General features: G+C 47.4%; 1 protein-coding gene across 3 annotated transcripts in view; it reads left to right on the forward strand.

The window, feature by feature from the left end:
- The window catches only part of LOC145531296 (uncharacterized), a 153,544-nt gene that overhangs the window by 64,521 nt on the left and 73,836 nt on the right, over positions 1 to 15,187 (forward strand). For all 3 annotated transcript variants that reach the window (XR_014072336.1, XM_081553405.1, XM_081553404.1), the window contains one exon: positions 3,866 to 3,963. Coding sequence is in view for 2 of the 3 variants with exons in the window: in XM_081553405.1 (XP_081409531.1) it covers positions 3,866 to 3,963 (98 nt within the window). In the remaining variant the exon portion in view is untranslated. The remainder of the gene's footprint in view (positions 1 to 3,865; positions 3,964 to 15,187) is intronic.

Genomic DNA, 15,187 nt, shown 5'->3' on the forward strand with positions numbered 1-15,187 from the left:
TCTCTCAGTTGTGTCCGACTCTGTGTGACCCCATGGACTGTAGCCCTCCAGGATCCTCTGTCCGTGGAATTCTCCAGGCAAGAATACTGGAGTGAGTAGCCATTCCCTTCTCCTGGGGATCTTCCTGACCCAGAGATTGAACCCAGGTCTCCTGCATTGCAGGCAGATTCTTTACCAACTGAGCCATCAGGGAACCTCAGGGAGAGACCACAAAAGGGCTTGTATTCCAGGAGGTATGGTACACTGGGAGCTGCCCACGTTGTAGTCTACCATAGCTTGTTCAATAGGCAAAGATTAACGGTGCTGGAGCATGGAGAGCTCATGGAGACATGGGTCAAGCTGAGAACAGAGGGCAGGGTGGAACTCGCTCATGTATGGTTTTATAATCCGTATCAAGAGATTTTAATTTTCTTCTAAGTGTAAGTGAATTCACTGGAGAATTTTAAACATGAGGGTGACACAATTTGAGGAAGACCCTTCGGGGTGCTTTGCAGAGAACTGACTGTAGGGAGAGAAGTTAGACCATTAGGAGACCACCGCAATTGTCTGGGCAGAAATGACAAGGACTTGAATGAGGATGGTGGCAGCAGATGAGGAGAAAAGTGGATGGCTTCAGGATACACTTGGAGGTAGACCCGACTGGATTTATTGATGAGTAGTGAGGTAAACAGAGTGATCAAAGATTATTCCAAGGTTTTTGGTTCAAGCATCTTGGTGGGTCATCTTAACTAATATGTAGTAGAAGTTGTTTGGGTAGAGGCTGTGAATAAGAACTTCATTTTGGACAAATCATATTGTAGATGCCTCTGAGAACTCCGGGAAATTCAAGAGAGTAACTGGATATTCAGATCTAGAGCTTGGAAAGCATATGCCAACTACAGCCGTGGGGCTAATGATGTTGATCTTTGGAGCTGAACAAGCTATGATAGGCTACAACGTGGTGGTTCCCAGTGGACCACACCTCCTGGAATACATGTCCTGTGGAGGCTTCGCCCTACCTTGAGTCTGAGCGCAGCCGTGTGGCTTGCTTTGGCCAGTGGGACAAGGGGATTTTAGCGAATCTAAAGTTCAATAACTGCTTGCACCTGGGATTGACCTCTGGGAACATTCCCTCTTAGAAGATGTTCATCATGTTATCAATATCAAGCCAGTATAGATACCTAGGGAAAGAGAGCCTGCTGGCATAGAACTGATGCAACAGCCAGAATCAAGCTTTAATTGTGTTAATAAGCCTTTTTGGATGTCCCAGCTCCATCCAAGCTTCCAGGTGACTATAGCTCTCCAAGTGGCCTCAGGCAACAGGATGTGGAGTAAAAGAAAAGCCCAACTGAGTCCCGCCCAAATTAACAACCCACAAAGCATGAGAAATAACAAATCCTTATTCTTTTAAGCTAAGTTTTGGGGTGGTCCATTACCCAGCAACAGAGAACTGCAGCACAGGCCAAGCAAGTTCATGCCTCTGAGCCTTTGCATCTGCAGTTATTTTGCCTAGGATTGCAATTTCACAAAATCTTCTGGCTTACTCCTCATTACACTGGTTCCAGCTAAAATGTCACCTCCTCTGAGAGGCCTTCCTTGATTGTTCTAGTTAAAGTAGCACCCACACACAAGGCCTCAAAGCACTCTGTGTTGGTGTCCTCAAAACACCAATCACTGTCTAAAGTGATTTTTTTCATTGCCTTCAGACATTTGGCTCCCCCATCAGGTGGTGTCACCCCCATCTGTGTCATCAAAGTGAGGTCAAGCATACCTAATGTTGACTAGTGTTGCTATCTGACCCTTTCTTTAAATTTCAAGGTTGATCCAGCTCATTTTAAGCTGAGGAAATTGAGGTTCAGGGAGGAAGGGATTTGCTCAGGATCACAGTGTGTTAGTGGCAGACCTCTTCCTCCTTTCTCTGTGCTTAGGTGATTCCATGGGTCTCTGACTGCGGGCAAAGGCACCAGACCCCAGGCACAGAAGTGTCTCTACAGAGGGACCTTGTCATTTAAACACAGACCCTTAGTTGACTGTTTCTCTGCATTGTTACCCTTCATCCCACTGGTGAGTTTCATAAGCTGCTAGATTTTCGGAAGTGAAAGCCCATTGGGAGGTTAACTTGTCTGAAGATACATGACGTGGCACCTGCCTCTCCACTGCCCATGCCATAATCACCAGTTGATACCAGAACTCCTCATCACTGAGTCTTAAATCACCCTCCACCTAACATTCCGGGTAGTGGACATTCCAGCGGAGGCTAGTGAATGAAACCTGGATAATTGCTTTGTACATGAAGATGAGGTTCCCAAGCCAGAAGGTAAGGAGAAAATAATGGAGAGCCAAAAATTTGGAAAAATATATCAAATTGCACATGAAGGACAATGGCTGTTATTTGGTATACATTGTGCTTTTCCTCAATGAGTACAACACAGCTGATTTTGCTCCTAACTTTGGTACAGATGACTGTTTCCTTGTTGAGTACCGGGTGAAGGAAATGACCGGTGATTAGAAGCTCTTCTGTGATACTTACTTTGAATCACGTAAGAGGATTGCATAGGAAGGATCCTCCACTATGCCTGCCATCTCTCTTCCAAAACAGTCCTGCTCTTTGCCTCTCTCTTTTTGATTTCTTTAGCTTCGCAGATGGCACTGGTGGTAAAGAACCCGTCTGCCATTACAGGAGACATAAGAGATGTGGGTTTGATCCCTGGGTCAGGAAGATCACCTGGAGAAGGAAATGGCAACCCACTCCAGTATTCTTGCCTGGAGAATCCCATGGACAGAGGAGCCTGGCGAGCTACAGTCCGTGGGGTCGCAAAGAGTTGGACACGACCGAAGCAACTTAGCATGCACAGCTGATGTTAAAAATGCTAGTCATGTTCGTAATGCTTACTGTACATCTGATATGCCTCTAAAAGCTTTGCTTGCATTGATTTTCTTCAATGCTTAATCAATCCTATGAAGTGAGAACTATTATTAACCACACTTTTCAGGCGAGGCAAGTGAAAATCAGAGAGGCTAAGTCATTTCCCCAAAGTCTCACTGTTGATGAGAGGTGGAGCAAGGATTTGAATCTAGAACTTTTGGTTCCAGAGCCTGAACTCTTTATACTGCCCTATGCATGCCTGCTTAGTTGCTCAGTCATGTCTGACTCTTAGTGACCACCTGAATTGTAGCCCACTAGGCTCCTCTGTCTGTGGATTTTCCCAGGCAAGAATACTGGAGTGGGTTGCCATTTCCTTCTCCAGGGGATCTTCCCGACCCAGGGATATTGAACCCATGGCTCCTGCATTGGCAGGTGGATTCATTACCTCTAGAACCACCAGGAGGTCCCTATGTTGCCCTAACCCTGATATTAACCTTAGCTCTAACCTCAACTCCAGACTGAAGTTCGGGGTGGCAAACTAGTGGTGTCCTCAGACTGAAACCCAGGTCTTTTCTCACCCAGAAGAAAATTCTTTACACACCCCTCAATATTCCCTTTTGGCCTGGCTTCCCTGTGATCGTGCCGGGAGTGGCCCCACTTGCTGACTGCGGCATTCATCACCTGTTATGCCGGACAGTCTCCAGTGCTTTGGCTAAATGGGTACTCCAAGGCTCAAACCTCATTTCTCCAATCCATTCAGAGCTCTGTTGATCTTGCCTGACATTTGCTTCTTCAGATTCTCAGCCCCATGCAGCTGGACAAATGGCCTTTGCCCCTCTGAGTCTCACGGGAGCCACAGCTGTTTAACCAGCTCAGGGCTCTGGGTTAATGGAGAAGAAGTGGGGCTGGGGAGAAGATTGCCATGGTGGGTGGGAAAGGGGCACTGACCTCCTGGGGACCCCAGAGTAGTCTCCCTAGGGGTTCCTAAAAGGCATTGATCTCAGCACTTTATATTTTCAGGGGAGCTCTCTCTGAAGTCCTAGTAGAGCCATGCAGTGGATCCGTCCTTCAAGGGCTGCAGAAGAAGGGATCAAGACGGGACCTTCGTGCCTTTTGGGGTGAGGACAGGACATCAGCTTCCTGGGAACTAGTAAGGCTGAGATGTCTGTGTAGACCACCCAGGAGTTGGTATTTGAGGGCTGGCATCTCAGTGTTTCTGCCCTGTGCTCCCTGACAAATGTCTCTTTGGTTTCCCAAAGCAGGGGATGTGGCAGAAGCTGAACAATTTTGTGGCACCGGATGAGTGAATGGTGACCCACTGCCAAACAGAAAGACACGGCTGTTGTCATTTAGGTTTTATGAAGTTAGATTTTTTTAAAAAATTGAAGTTTAGGTGATTTACAATGTTGTGATTTACAATGCTTCCCTGGTTGCTCAGACGGTGAAGAATCCACCTACAATGCGGAAGACCTGTCTTTTTTAGATTCTTTTCCCATTTAGGTTATTACAAAGCATCGAATCTAGTTGCCTGTAGGTCCTTGCCGAAGTCAGATCTTTGATAAGGCTTTCTGACTGCTGGCATGTAGGAAACGGATTTGTTTGCTGAGAGATATGGCTTGAAGTAACAGTGGATGATTGCCTAGCGTAAAACAGTTGCTCAATAATGATAACAGAGAACGCTTCTGTAGAATTTTTTTGGTTGCTTTGTTTTGTTGTATTTATTTCTTTATTTGGTAGTGCTTAACTTGGTTAGGAAGCCCATTTCAGAAATAACAACAGCACCACTGCTCAAGGTGATTGGTTTGTAACTGTCCAATCCTCTTAGGACATATACTTTCAAGTTTATTACTTTTTCTTTTTTTAAGTTCATTTGTTTTTCTTTTTTTGAAATTGACTTTTTATTTTATATTGGAGCATAGACAAGTAACAGTGTTGTGATAGTCTCAGGTGGACAGCAAAGGGACTTAACCATACATATCCATGTATCCATTCTCCCCTAAACTCCCCTCCCATCCAGACTGCCACATACCACTGAGCAGGGTTCCCTGGGCTCTGCAGTAGGTCCTTCTTGGTTATCCATTTTCAATATAGCACTGTGCACATGTTGGTCCCAAACTCCCTGATTAGCTCTTTCCCTCATTCCTTCCCGCTGGCAACCCATAAGTTCATTCTCTAGTCCATAGAATTTTTAATGAGCCACGTGCAGTTCTAAACATTTACCTCATATTTAACATTAACTCACCTAATACTTACGGCAGTTCCATGGGATGGATGTTCCCCACACTTTACAAATGCAGAAATGGATGAATGGATTGTAACTCACCCTCAGTTTGGATAGCTCGGTAAAGAATTCACCTGCAATGCAGGAGACTCCGGTTCTATTCTTGGGTCAGGAAGATCCTCTGCAGAAGGGATCAGCTTCCCACTCCATCATTCTTGGGTTTCCCTTGTGACTCAGTAGGTAAAGAATCGCCTGCAATGCAGGAGACCTGGGTTTGATCCCTGGGTTGGGAAGATCCCCTGGAGAAGGGAAAGGCTACCCACTCCAGTATCCTCGCCTGGAGAATGCCATGGATTGTACAGTCCATTGGGTCGCAAAGGGTCGGACGTGACTGAGTGACTTTCACTTTCACTTTTCACCCAAACCACCCCAAACTCTCTTCTGTCTGTCGTTGTCTGTCCTGATGGTTGTCCCAGTTGCTAACCTGTCACTCATGTCCACCTGATTTGATGAACCCCTAAAACCATCTAGACATGGCAAAGAAGTAAAGATGGTCTAGAAGCAGATTGTTGGGGCTGCTTTGTCTGGTTCTGGAAACAAATTCATCCCAGCTTAAAGACAAGTCTGCAGAGGAGAAAAGGCAGATTATGGATCCCATATGCAGATCATTTGTTCCTTTATTCAGTTATCTATGTAAATAAATTTTCTCCATAAGTATTTGTTGAGCATCTACTGTATGCTTGGCTAACATGTCTATTAGCTTGACCACTCAAAATTATTTGCTCACTCAAGGAGAGAACAGAGCAGTGAGGCAGGGACTCTCTAGAAGGGGTGATGTACCCTTGATAGCATCACTGGGGCTCCTGGTCTCCTGGTCTGACACAGCCTCTAACTTGTCCAAAGCTGAGAGCTCTGTCCATGGCCTTTGGCCCATCTCTCTGCTCAAAGCTGTTGTCTAGTTAATTTTCAGGCCTCTGAGAACTTTGACTGATGCTCCACAGTTAGAAGACTTGAAGGCACACAGGACGTTTCCTTGTCCTGGGGTAGGGAACACCCCATGCTCCTGGTACACATCCATTTGAGAGACGATTAGGTGCCTTCATCATGTGTGGTCACGTATGTTGGTAGAGCTGGTTGTCCAAACAAAACAAACACAGTAAGACCTTCCTAGCCATTGATCCTACTAAGCAGATAAGGGCAGGAGCTGTGGGCCAGGGTGTTTGGGTTGGCCTTACCTCTGCCTCTTCCTGGCTGTTTGGTTCTGAACAAGCTTCTGCGCTCACAACAGACTGTGACACAAGAAAGAAACAGATGTTTAGTTGTGTCAACTCCCCAATATTTTAGGGTTGTTATGGAAGTTAGTGAGTCCTGTGATGAATGCATTAGAAGTGGAACATTGGAGGTTTGGGGAATGCTGTGTGGGGCCACGTATGGGGTGGGGGCAGCTGCTCTGAGACTGCTGAGGATTGAGAGGGATCTTGGAGGTGGAGGCAGTTCTAGCTGGAGTTCTTACTGTGGCCTGATTCTGGCTGATGGTGCCCTGTTTCCTGCCCTCTTCGGCAGTAGGTTTATTCTTTGCTACCCTCCCCAGCGGAACACAGCAGGTGCCCAGGGGACAGCAGGGTTTGCTCCCTATGGGAGGAGGGTCTGAGCACAGATGGTGGGAGTGTAGAGGTTGGGTTTCTACCTTTCTCATGAGGCCTCTGGGTCTCCTCCCCAGGTCTGCCCTTCCGAGGTGAGGCTGCTCTTTCTGGTTATTACATTGCCTGCTGTCCTTCCTGTGAGCTTTGTGAGGGTCAGAGGGAAAGAACCTGCCAATGAGACTGAATTTTTTTTTTAACAACAAATCATTTTTTAAAAAATTATAAACATGTCTCAAATATTACATGGGGCATGTTGGGGGTCCTGGATTATTATTTGCTAAAATCTGGCAATTTATTCATGATGGATAACTGGAAGTTTTTGATGAGGCTCAAAGATTTTTTTAAAAAAATTATTTACTTATTTTTCATTGCTCTAGGTCTTTGTTGCTGTGCTGTGCTGTGCTTAAGTGATTTTAGTTGTGTCCGACTCTTTGTGACCCCATGGACTGTAGCCCACCAGGCTCCTCTGTCCATGGGATTCTCCAGGCAAGAATACTGGGGTGGGTTGCCATTTCCTCCTCCAGGGAATCTTCCTGACCCAGGTTGTTGCTGTGTGCAGGCTTTCTCTAGTTGCGGGGATTGGGGGGGTTAGTTTCTAGTTGTGGCGTGTGAACGTCTAATTGCAGTGACTTTTCCTGTTGCAGAGCACAGGTTCTAGGGTGCGCAGGCTTAGTTGCTCTGCGGCATGTAACATTCTCCCAGACCAGGGATCAAACCAGAGTCCCCAGCATTGCAAGGCGGATTCCCAACAACTGGCCCATCGGAGAAGAGGCTGAACTCTTGATCGGGGCTCCCAGGGAGTCTTGAAGGTCATGAATCCACATTGGATCTTGAGCAGCTTTCTAAACTCAGCTGAGTCTTTCTGTCTCACTGGGATAGGGACCTCCCCTTCCTCATAAGACAGACTTCCTGTTCTGGCTTACTGTTCCGACTCTCTGAAGTGGGTTCTCCCCACTCAGATTCCAAGCTACGTGGCTATCAGGCCGCCTCAGTTCTCTGATGGGTTTAAGAAAAATGACTCTGTAGATAATTTGGAGTTTTCTCTTATTTAGGGTGAGAGACTCCCTGTTTGAGCTGACTATGCTGAAGCAGAACCTGAAAAGTAAATTTTCATATGAAATTTTCCCATTTTTAAAAGTTGGCAATTAATTAAAATGATCAAAAAAACCTGTAAGCTGCCCAAAGCTTGTCTGTTGGCCAGATCCATCAATGCTATCAGGGGTCAGAGGAAGAACAATGGGATTGGGTTTTAGGTGTGTAAACAGCAATGTGAATAAAGGCTGCAGATGGTTGTGAGTCCAAGAAATGTGGAGAGAAACCCAAAGGATGATTGGAAGTGAAATTAGCTGGGGTCCTTTGTGGGGGGCTCTTCAAGGGTCCACTTTGACTTGCATGTACCTTACTTAGTGTCCACAAGTTCCATGGACACAGTTGATTGGTGGTTGGGCTAAGCTGAGCAGAAGCTGCTGAAGAGGAAAGACACGTAGTTTTGAGGCGAGCAGACCTAGGAGAGGCCCCTGAGCCTGCACCCACTTTATTCCAACCCGACCCTTGGGCCAGGGTGTCTTGCTTCCCCGTGTCTGTGTCTCCCAGCCTCTGAGACCTGATAAGACAGGTCTCTTCCTGCAGAGAGTGACAGGGAGAATTTACAGCCCTTCTGCAGAGAAATAAAACCCTGCCTGCTGCTTGGGCTTCTCATTCTGCTGGCCTCCTCCCCCTTATTCTCCCAGAGATGGGATTTTGAGTGATGAGGGAGGGCTGAAGGGTGTCTGAGTGGGGAGGGGCAGGGATCTAGAGAGGGATATTCAAAGAGACACGGAGAGAGGGACAGAGGGAGGCAGATTTGGGAGAGCTGAGAGCTACAGAGACAGAGAAAGAGAGAGACAGAGAGAAAGCGTAACAGAGATAGAAAGACTGATGGGGGCAGAGGGGAGAGGGAGAGACAAAGAGACAGAGAAAGGAGGGCAGATTGGACAGACAGCTTGACATAGAGGTCACTTTCTAGGAACCAGGGCTAAACTAGAAAGGAAACTGGAGTTGGGAGAGGCAAACAGAGAGGACAAGGCGGTGAGGTGGAAATAAAAGAAGGATCCAGAGAGACAAAGCAGAATATGGTTCAGGTCAGAGAGGGGGCACCAGAGAGGCAGAGAGATGGAGGAAGTGAGACAGGAAGAGAGAGCTCTAGCTAGGATGCAGGGATCTGGGGAGAATATCTACACAAAGGGGTGGAGAGGGGAACTGATGTTGATCGAGGGCTCCCTACGTCAAGGTATATTCCATATACTTGCTGATTACAAATACTTATTTTCTTTCTTGTTGGCCCGGTGATAGCCTTCTGTGCTATAGACATCATTGTCTTTACTTGAAAGATGGGGAACCTGAGGTGTCACTTGGCTAGGAAGTCAGTGAGCTGGGGCATCCGATGCAATGAGCTGACCTGCATCCGAAGCCTCTTTCTTAACCCAGACACAGAAATCAACACAGGGGAGGCCAGGCTTTGCCCTGTGTCCTTAGGTTTCTGAGCCCTCTTAGCCCCTTCTGATTCGGTTGCAAATCAGGGCTGCAGATGGTTCTGGTAGGGCTTTGTGGGGGAGGGTGGGGGAGGGAGGGTCACAGTCTTCAGGGAGGGAAGGTCAGAAAGGATCTTTCAGATCAGGGAAAGAGGGTGGTCTCACACCACGGGAGACTCCTGAGCAACCTCAGAAAAAGGATCCAAACTCCTCATTCTGGAGGTTAGAGTGTCTAACAGTCTAGATGCAACCTACTTCCAGATGGCCAGCCGGCCAGGAAAGTGCCATTTGTGTGGAATCCTTTCTCCAACTGGGCCTCCAACTTTCTGCTTGATCCCACTCCTTGCTTGCTGCTGGCACAAAGTTCTGTCTCTTTGAAGTTTCTCCTCACCCCTCACAGAGGCCAAGGGGATCAGTGGGAAGGTGAGTCCCTTTGGTGTTTTGCTGTTTGAGTTACCTCAGCAGTCCAGGCTCTCTGCAAAGGCAGTCTTTAAATAAGATTCAGGTGAGAAATCTCTACAGTCTTGTTAATTAGATATAGTCATCTCTCTGTATGGGGTGGGGATTGGTTCCAGCACCCACTTTGGATACCAAGATTGGCAGATGCCCAAGTCTCTAATTGGAGAAGGCAATGGCAGCCCACTCCAGTACTCTTGCCTGGAAAATCCCATGGACGGAGGAGCCTGGTAGGCTGCAGTCCATGGGGTCGCTACGAGTCAGACACGACTGAGCGACTTCACTTTCATTTTCCCTTTCATGCATTGGAAATGGCAACCCACTCCAGTGTTCTTGCCTGGAGAATCCCAGGGATGGGGGAGCCTGGTGGGCTGCCATCTATGGCGTCGCACTGAGTTGGACACGACTGAAGAGACTTAGCAGCGGCAAGTCTCTAATATGAAAGGGGTAGCACTAATATATGGGACTTCCCTGGTTATTCAGATCGTAATGAATCTGCCTGCAATGTGGGAGACCTGGATTTGATCCCTGGGTCAGGTAGATCCTCTGGAGAAGGAAATGGCTACCTACTCCAGTATTCTTGCGTGAAAAATTCCATGGACAGAGAAGCCTGGCAGGCTACTATCCATGGGGTCGCAAGAGTCAGACACAACTTAGCGACTAAACCACAACCAGAGGAGCTTGATGGGCTACAGTCCATAGAGTCACAAAGACTCAGACACAACTGAGTGACTAACACTAACATATAAGCTAGACTCATCCTCCCATATACTGGAAATAACCTCTAGATTACTTATCTCCTATAATGTAAATGCTATGTAAATAGTTGCTGGCATGTGAAAAATTCAAGTTTTACTTTGTGGACCTTTCTGGAATTTTTTCCCCTGATATTTTTGATCTGTGGTTGGTTGAACCGGCAGATGCAGGACCTCTGGATATGGAGGGACACCTGTACACTGAAAGGAAGGTCTGTTTCTCCTGAGGCCTGACTTCTAAGGGGACTCTGGACTCTGAGGCCCCAGGGATCACCTGGGCAGAGGGGTGAGTCTTCACCCATTGTGGAGGGGGCCCTCCCTCTGCTGGCTCCAGAGCTGAGACTCTGTTCGGTGCTGTGCTGCGAGGTGCCAGGGCTGGGACAGACAGGGTGGGTTGCTCTCCAAAGTGGATAAAGGCAGGTAAGGGGGGCAGTGAAGCCCTGGGGAAGAGGACCGGAACTCAGGTGTGAGGGGTAAGGTGACCCCACAACTGGCCATTTTGCCCTGAGGATGGAATCGGTGTAGGGACCAAGGAAAGGTATTACGGAGTCACTGTTCCAGGGCCCAGAGAGGTCGAGAGTGAAGTGGAGTTTGCGATGGGCGGAGCTTCTTGGATGAAACATAGCGTATGGTGAACGATGTCGGATTCCTGATCTCCAAAGAAGATTTAGCTTCGGGACCAGAGCCCAGGCTTGACCACTCAGGGCTCTTGTGTGGCAGAAGTTTTATTACAGTCAAAAGGGACACAGAAAATTTCTGACTGACATCACAAGGGGGCGGGGAGTGCCCCCTGTTGCTAGTCTTAGCAAGAGAGCTATATAATTTTTAATTAGTTATTACAGTAAATCAAAAGAATGTCTCAAGGTTGTAAAGATCTTACCAGACCCACTCCCACAATTTACTTTTTAAGATAACAGGATTAGAACTTAACAATAGAAAGATTTTACCAGACCCTCTCCCATAATATACACTTAAAGATAACAGGATTCAGTCAGTTCAGTCGCTTGCAGCGCGCCAGGCTTCCCTGTCCATCACCAAATCCCAGAGCCTACTCAAACTCATGTCCATCGCGTGGATAACAGGATTAGTCAGAAGGTTTTCAGGAAGGAGAAACTGTCCTCAAGCAGGATACACTGTTGTTATATAATCCTTAGTACAGAGTTCAAGTTGTTTTGTTGTGTAATCCTCAGTTCCGGGCTTAAAGAAAATAAAAAAAACCTTTTATGTGACTAAGACTAAGGAATGTAGAGGGAAAAAAAAAGTTTGTCCTTTCCTCTACCTTGAGAATTCCAGACCTAATCTCCTCTTTGAGAGCCCCAGACCCCTCTCTCCTCCTCCTCTGGGACCCCGGACTTCTTATCAACCTACCTAGAAATTGACTCTCTCAAAACTCCATGGAATGGGACACGTTGATGGATTGAAGGTACAACACCATCTTCCAATGCACGGGATTTTTCATTCTGGGACATTCCCTGGACAGCACTCTCCTCATCCCTGGAATGACAGCCTAGACTTAATACTCAGTCTTTCTTGCTCTCTGGGCCACTATTAACAACCAGAGTCCTTCTAGCTTCCCTGTCCTGCTTTCCCTTGAAGCATTGCCCAGAAAGCTGACCCGCCTGGAAGAATGTAGATGTGTGGTCCATTGGTGTTGGGATAATGACGGGGGTACCGCAGAGGATGTTCAGGCATTTCCAGCTCTTTGGAAAACTTCTCTTTGGCCACCGTTCTGAGCCCCTCAGGATGGGACTTGGTGGGGAGGTCCGCTGACTGTCTTCCCAGAAGAGAATTTACCCAAGGGATTTCCAGAAGAGACGAAGTGATGCACTCAAGTTAGAAGCATCCACCCTTGGTCAACACTGATGCTTATGGAAAGTGCATCTGAGCATATTTATTTCCCTGGGAGTGATGAGGTTGAGAAGAGCCAGCTGTGAGCACAGGGAGCCCCCCTCAGTCCCCAGATTGTCCGCTGGACTCCACCTGCTCATGGAGTCAATAGTAGCACAGCTGACCTTGACTCTTCTTGTGAGATCTGATGGAGATTCCCTCTTTGGCTGGAAGAGGAAGTGGCTCAAGGAGCAGGACCTGATGGAGGGAGGAGTCGGCAGGCTTTGGGTTAGAGGTGAGCTCAGAACTCTGCAATTTGAGGCTGAGAGAAGCAGGGTCAGTGTTTCTGCTTCACTCCCAGGGTCTTGACCCGAGTGAGCCAGGACTGCGACTGACCCCAGGGGAGTGCTTCTGGCTCAGAAAGGCAGCTCCATCTCTCTGTTTGGTGAGCCCTTGGGTGAGCCTGGTTCCAGGAGCAGATGGAGAATGGCTTCCCCACCCTGGGAGCCTGCACCCATGGGGCCTAGCATTAGGGCCAAGGAGAAGGTTTTCAAAACACTGTCTTCCCTCCTCACTTTTGGTAAGAGGGATAAATGGGTATTTTCGACAGGATAGGCTGCTTGTGGTCATAAGCAATCCCCAAATGTCAGTGGCTTTAAAGCAGCACAAAGATTTCTTATTCACATTACGTTCCAGTATGGGCTGCTCAGGGGTTTTGCTCCATGCAGTCTGTGGGACCCCTTTTCCATCCAGCCTATGGCTCTGGACTCCTCTAGGTTCTCAGCTCAGGTGGACAAAACGAGCGAGAGGATTGAATGGGAGTTTCTGGCTGGGAAGGGGCACACAGCAGCATGTCCACATCCCTCGGGCCCAGGATTTTGTCCCAGGAAGACTTTGCCTGGCTGTGGGGAAAGGAAGGCTGTCTCCAGGGATTCCCCCTAGAACCACTGGTTAGAATTGGTCCATGTTGGTACCTTTATGAGTAAAGGAGGTGGTGACGTTAATGTTTTAGTTGAGCACCTTGCTAGCCTGGACAAAATCTGTATTTGGGATAGTGTGTGTATATATGTGTGTTTGTATATGTCTGCATGTGCATGCATGTATGTGTATACATGTGTGTATGTGTGTTTGTGTGTATGTGTTCATATGTATGCATGTATATATGCTGTGTGTTTGTGTGCATGTGTATGTGGTTTTGTGTACGTGTGTGTATATATATGTATGTGTGTATACATATAGGTATATGCGTGCATGTATATGTATGTGTATATATATGCATATGTGTCTATGTATATGTATGTGTGTGCATGTACATGTGTGTATGTGTATATGCATACACATGTGTGCACATATGCATGTATAGGTGTGTATTTACATATGTGTTTGTGTTCATGTGTATATATATGCATGTGTGATACACATGTGTGTGTGTGTATGGCAGGCATCTAGCCATGCTCACCACAGCTGCCCAGAAAAGAGATGAGTGGTGGTTAAGGGCACTGGGTTTTGAGCCAGACACTCTTGGCTTTGAGTCTGAACTGCACACCACTCAGCAGACTCTACACTGCTTGGTTTGGGGTCAAGGGAAGAGAGGCTCCAGGTTATGGCTGGATGTGAGTGGCTTGGTCCAGCTGGCCCGCATCCTAGAGGTCTGAGCAGTGGTCCATTCTGCTTGAAGGCAGCCCGTCTACCCATTCCTTTGCTAGCATCTCTACCTGTGGCATTTGTGCAGGGTTTGGGCATCAGCCTCAGGGTGGCTCAAGGCACAATTAGAGCATGTCAGAGTTGCAAATGTAAATATCGACGGGTCCAGGTTGATCTTCCAAAGAACACTGTGGTATGGTGGATTGTTGTGACTCAGGCTCCCCTGAGGGTGGCCCTGGGGGAAAGCTGGGTGTTGCCAGATTTTCAGGGACATTAGAGAAGCTGCAAGTGAAAACTTTTATGTGCACTCTTCTTGAATGCTAGCGACAAATTACCTGAAACTTAACTCTGCAATAATGTGGCCCAAACCAAACATCTCTGCAGGAGAGCTATTTCCCAAGGGCTGGGTCCCTCTCTGTATGAGGTGAAGGGGGACTGGCTGGCACGATGATACCCTCCTGGGTGTGCAGGAAAACAGAGCTGAATGTTAAATCAACACCCACTAATTACCCTGGGAATATTTACTGAGGTTTCCACACGTTGTAATAAGAAATTATTGAAACATACATCACCTACCGTGCTGTTAATCATTGGTAAATATATTTTAAATACAGCAGTCCATTAGTATTTTAATTTAGCCTGTCTCCAGCAGAATTTGTGCTGGATCAGACAAATGTGCCGAGCTTCAGAGCCAAGGGAAAAATTCCTCACCTAGTTAATCTTTATGTTCTTCTCTCGGGGAGCAAATTCGGGCCGCAACAACGAGAGAAATGTTCCCCTGGGGTCCGGTATTGATGGTGAGTGTTCTAAGAAGAGCTGGTGGGCGAGGCAGGGAGACTACAGCTCTGAAGAGGAGGGGGTGTGGCTGTGGGTCGGGGTGCTGGTGGCTGGCTACTCCCCTGCTGGTCACTGAAATGCATAATTGTACAGTTGTAAAAAAATGACAGCGGAGGTACTGAACCTCAATGATCACAGCAGACTTTTCTTTTCAACTTGGTTGGTCTACCAAGAATTATTTCCCTTTCCTGTAAGCCTCCATCCCTGTCCAGGGCGTGGGTTCAGATGCAGTGATGGTGATCTGACCTTTGCCTTGGTGAAACCAGGTGAGCCTTGTGGATTTCTTTCCCCATGAGCTTACCTGTTCATTCTACAGACACTTACCAAGCACCAATCGCATACCAGGTACCGTTCTGGGTGCTGGAGATACAGGGGTGACCCCTTACATCCCAAGCATGGAAGGCAGACAACACGCACGTGGACAGTCAGTAAGCAAGTGCATTTGGGAG

Source organism: Giraffa tippelskirchi, chromosome 13 (genome assembly GCF_054371585.1).
Source record: "Giraffa tippelskirchi isolate mGirTip1 chromosome 13, T2T-mGirTip1v1.2.pri, whole genome shotgun sequence".
Lineage (NCBI taxonomy): Eukaryota > Metazoa > Chordata > Mammalia > Artiodactyla > Giraffidae > Giraffa > Giraffa tippelskirchi.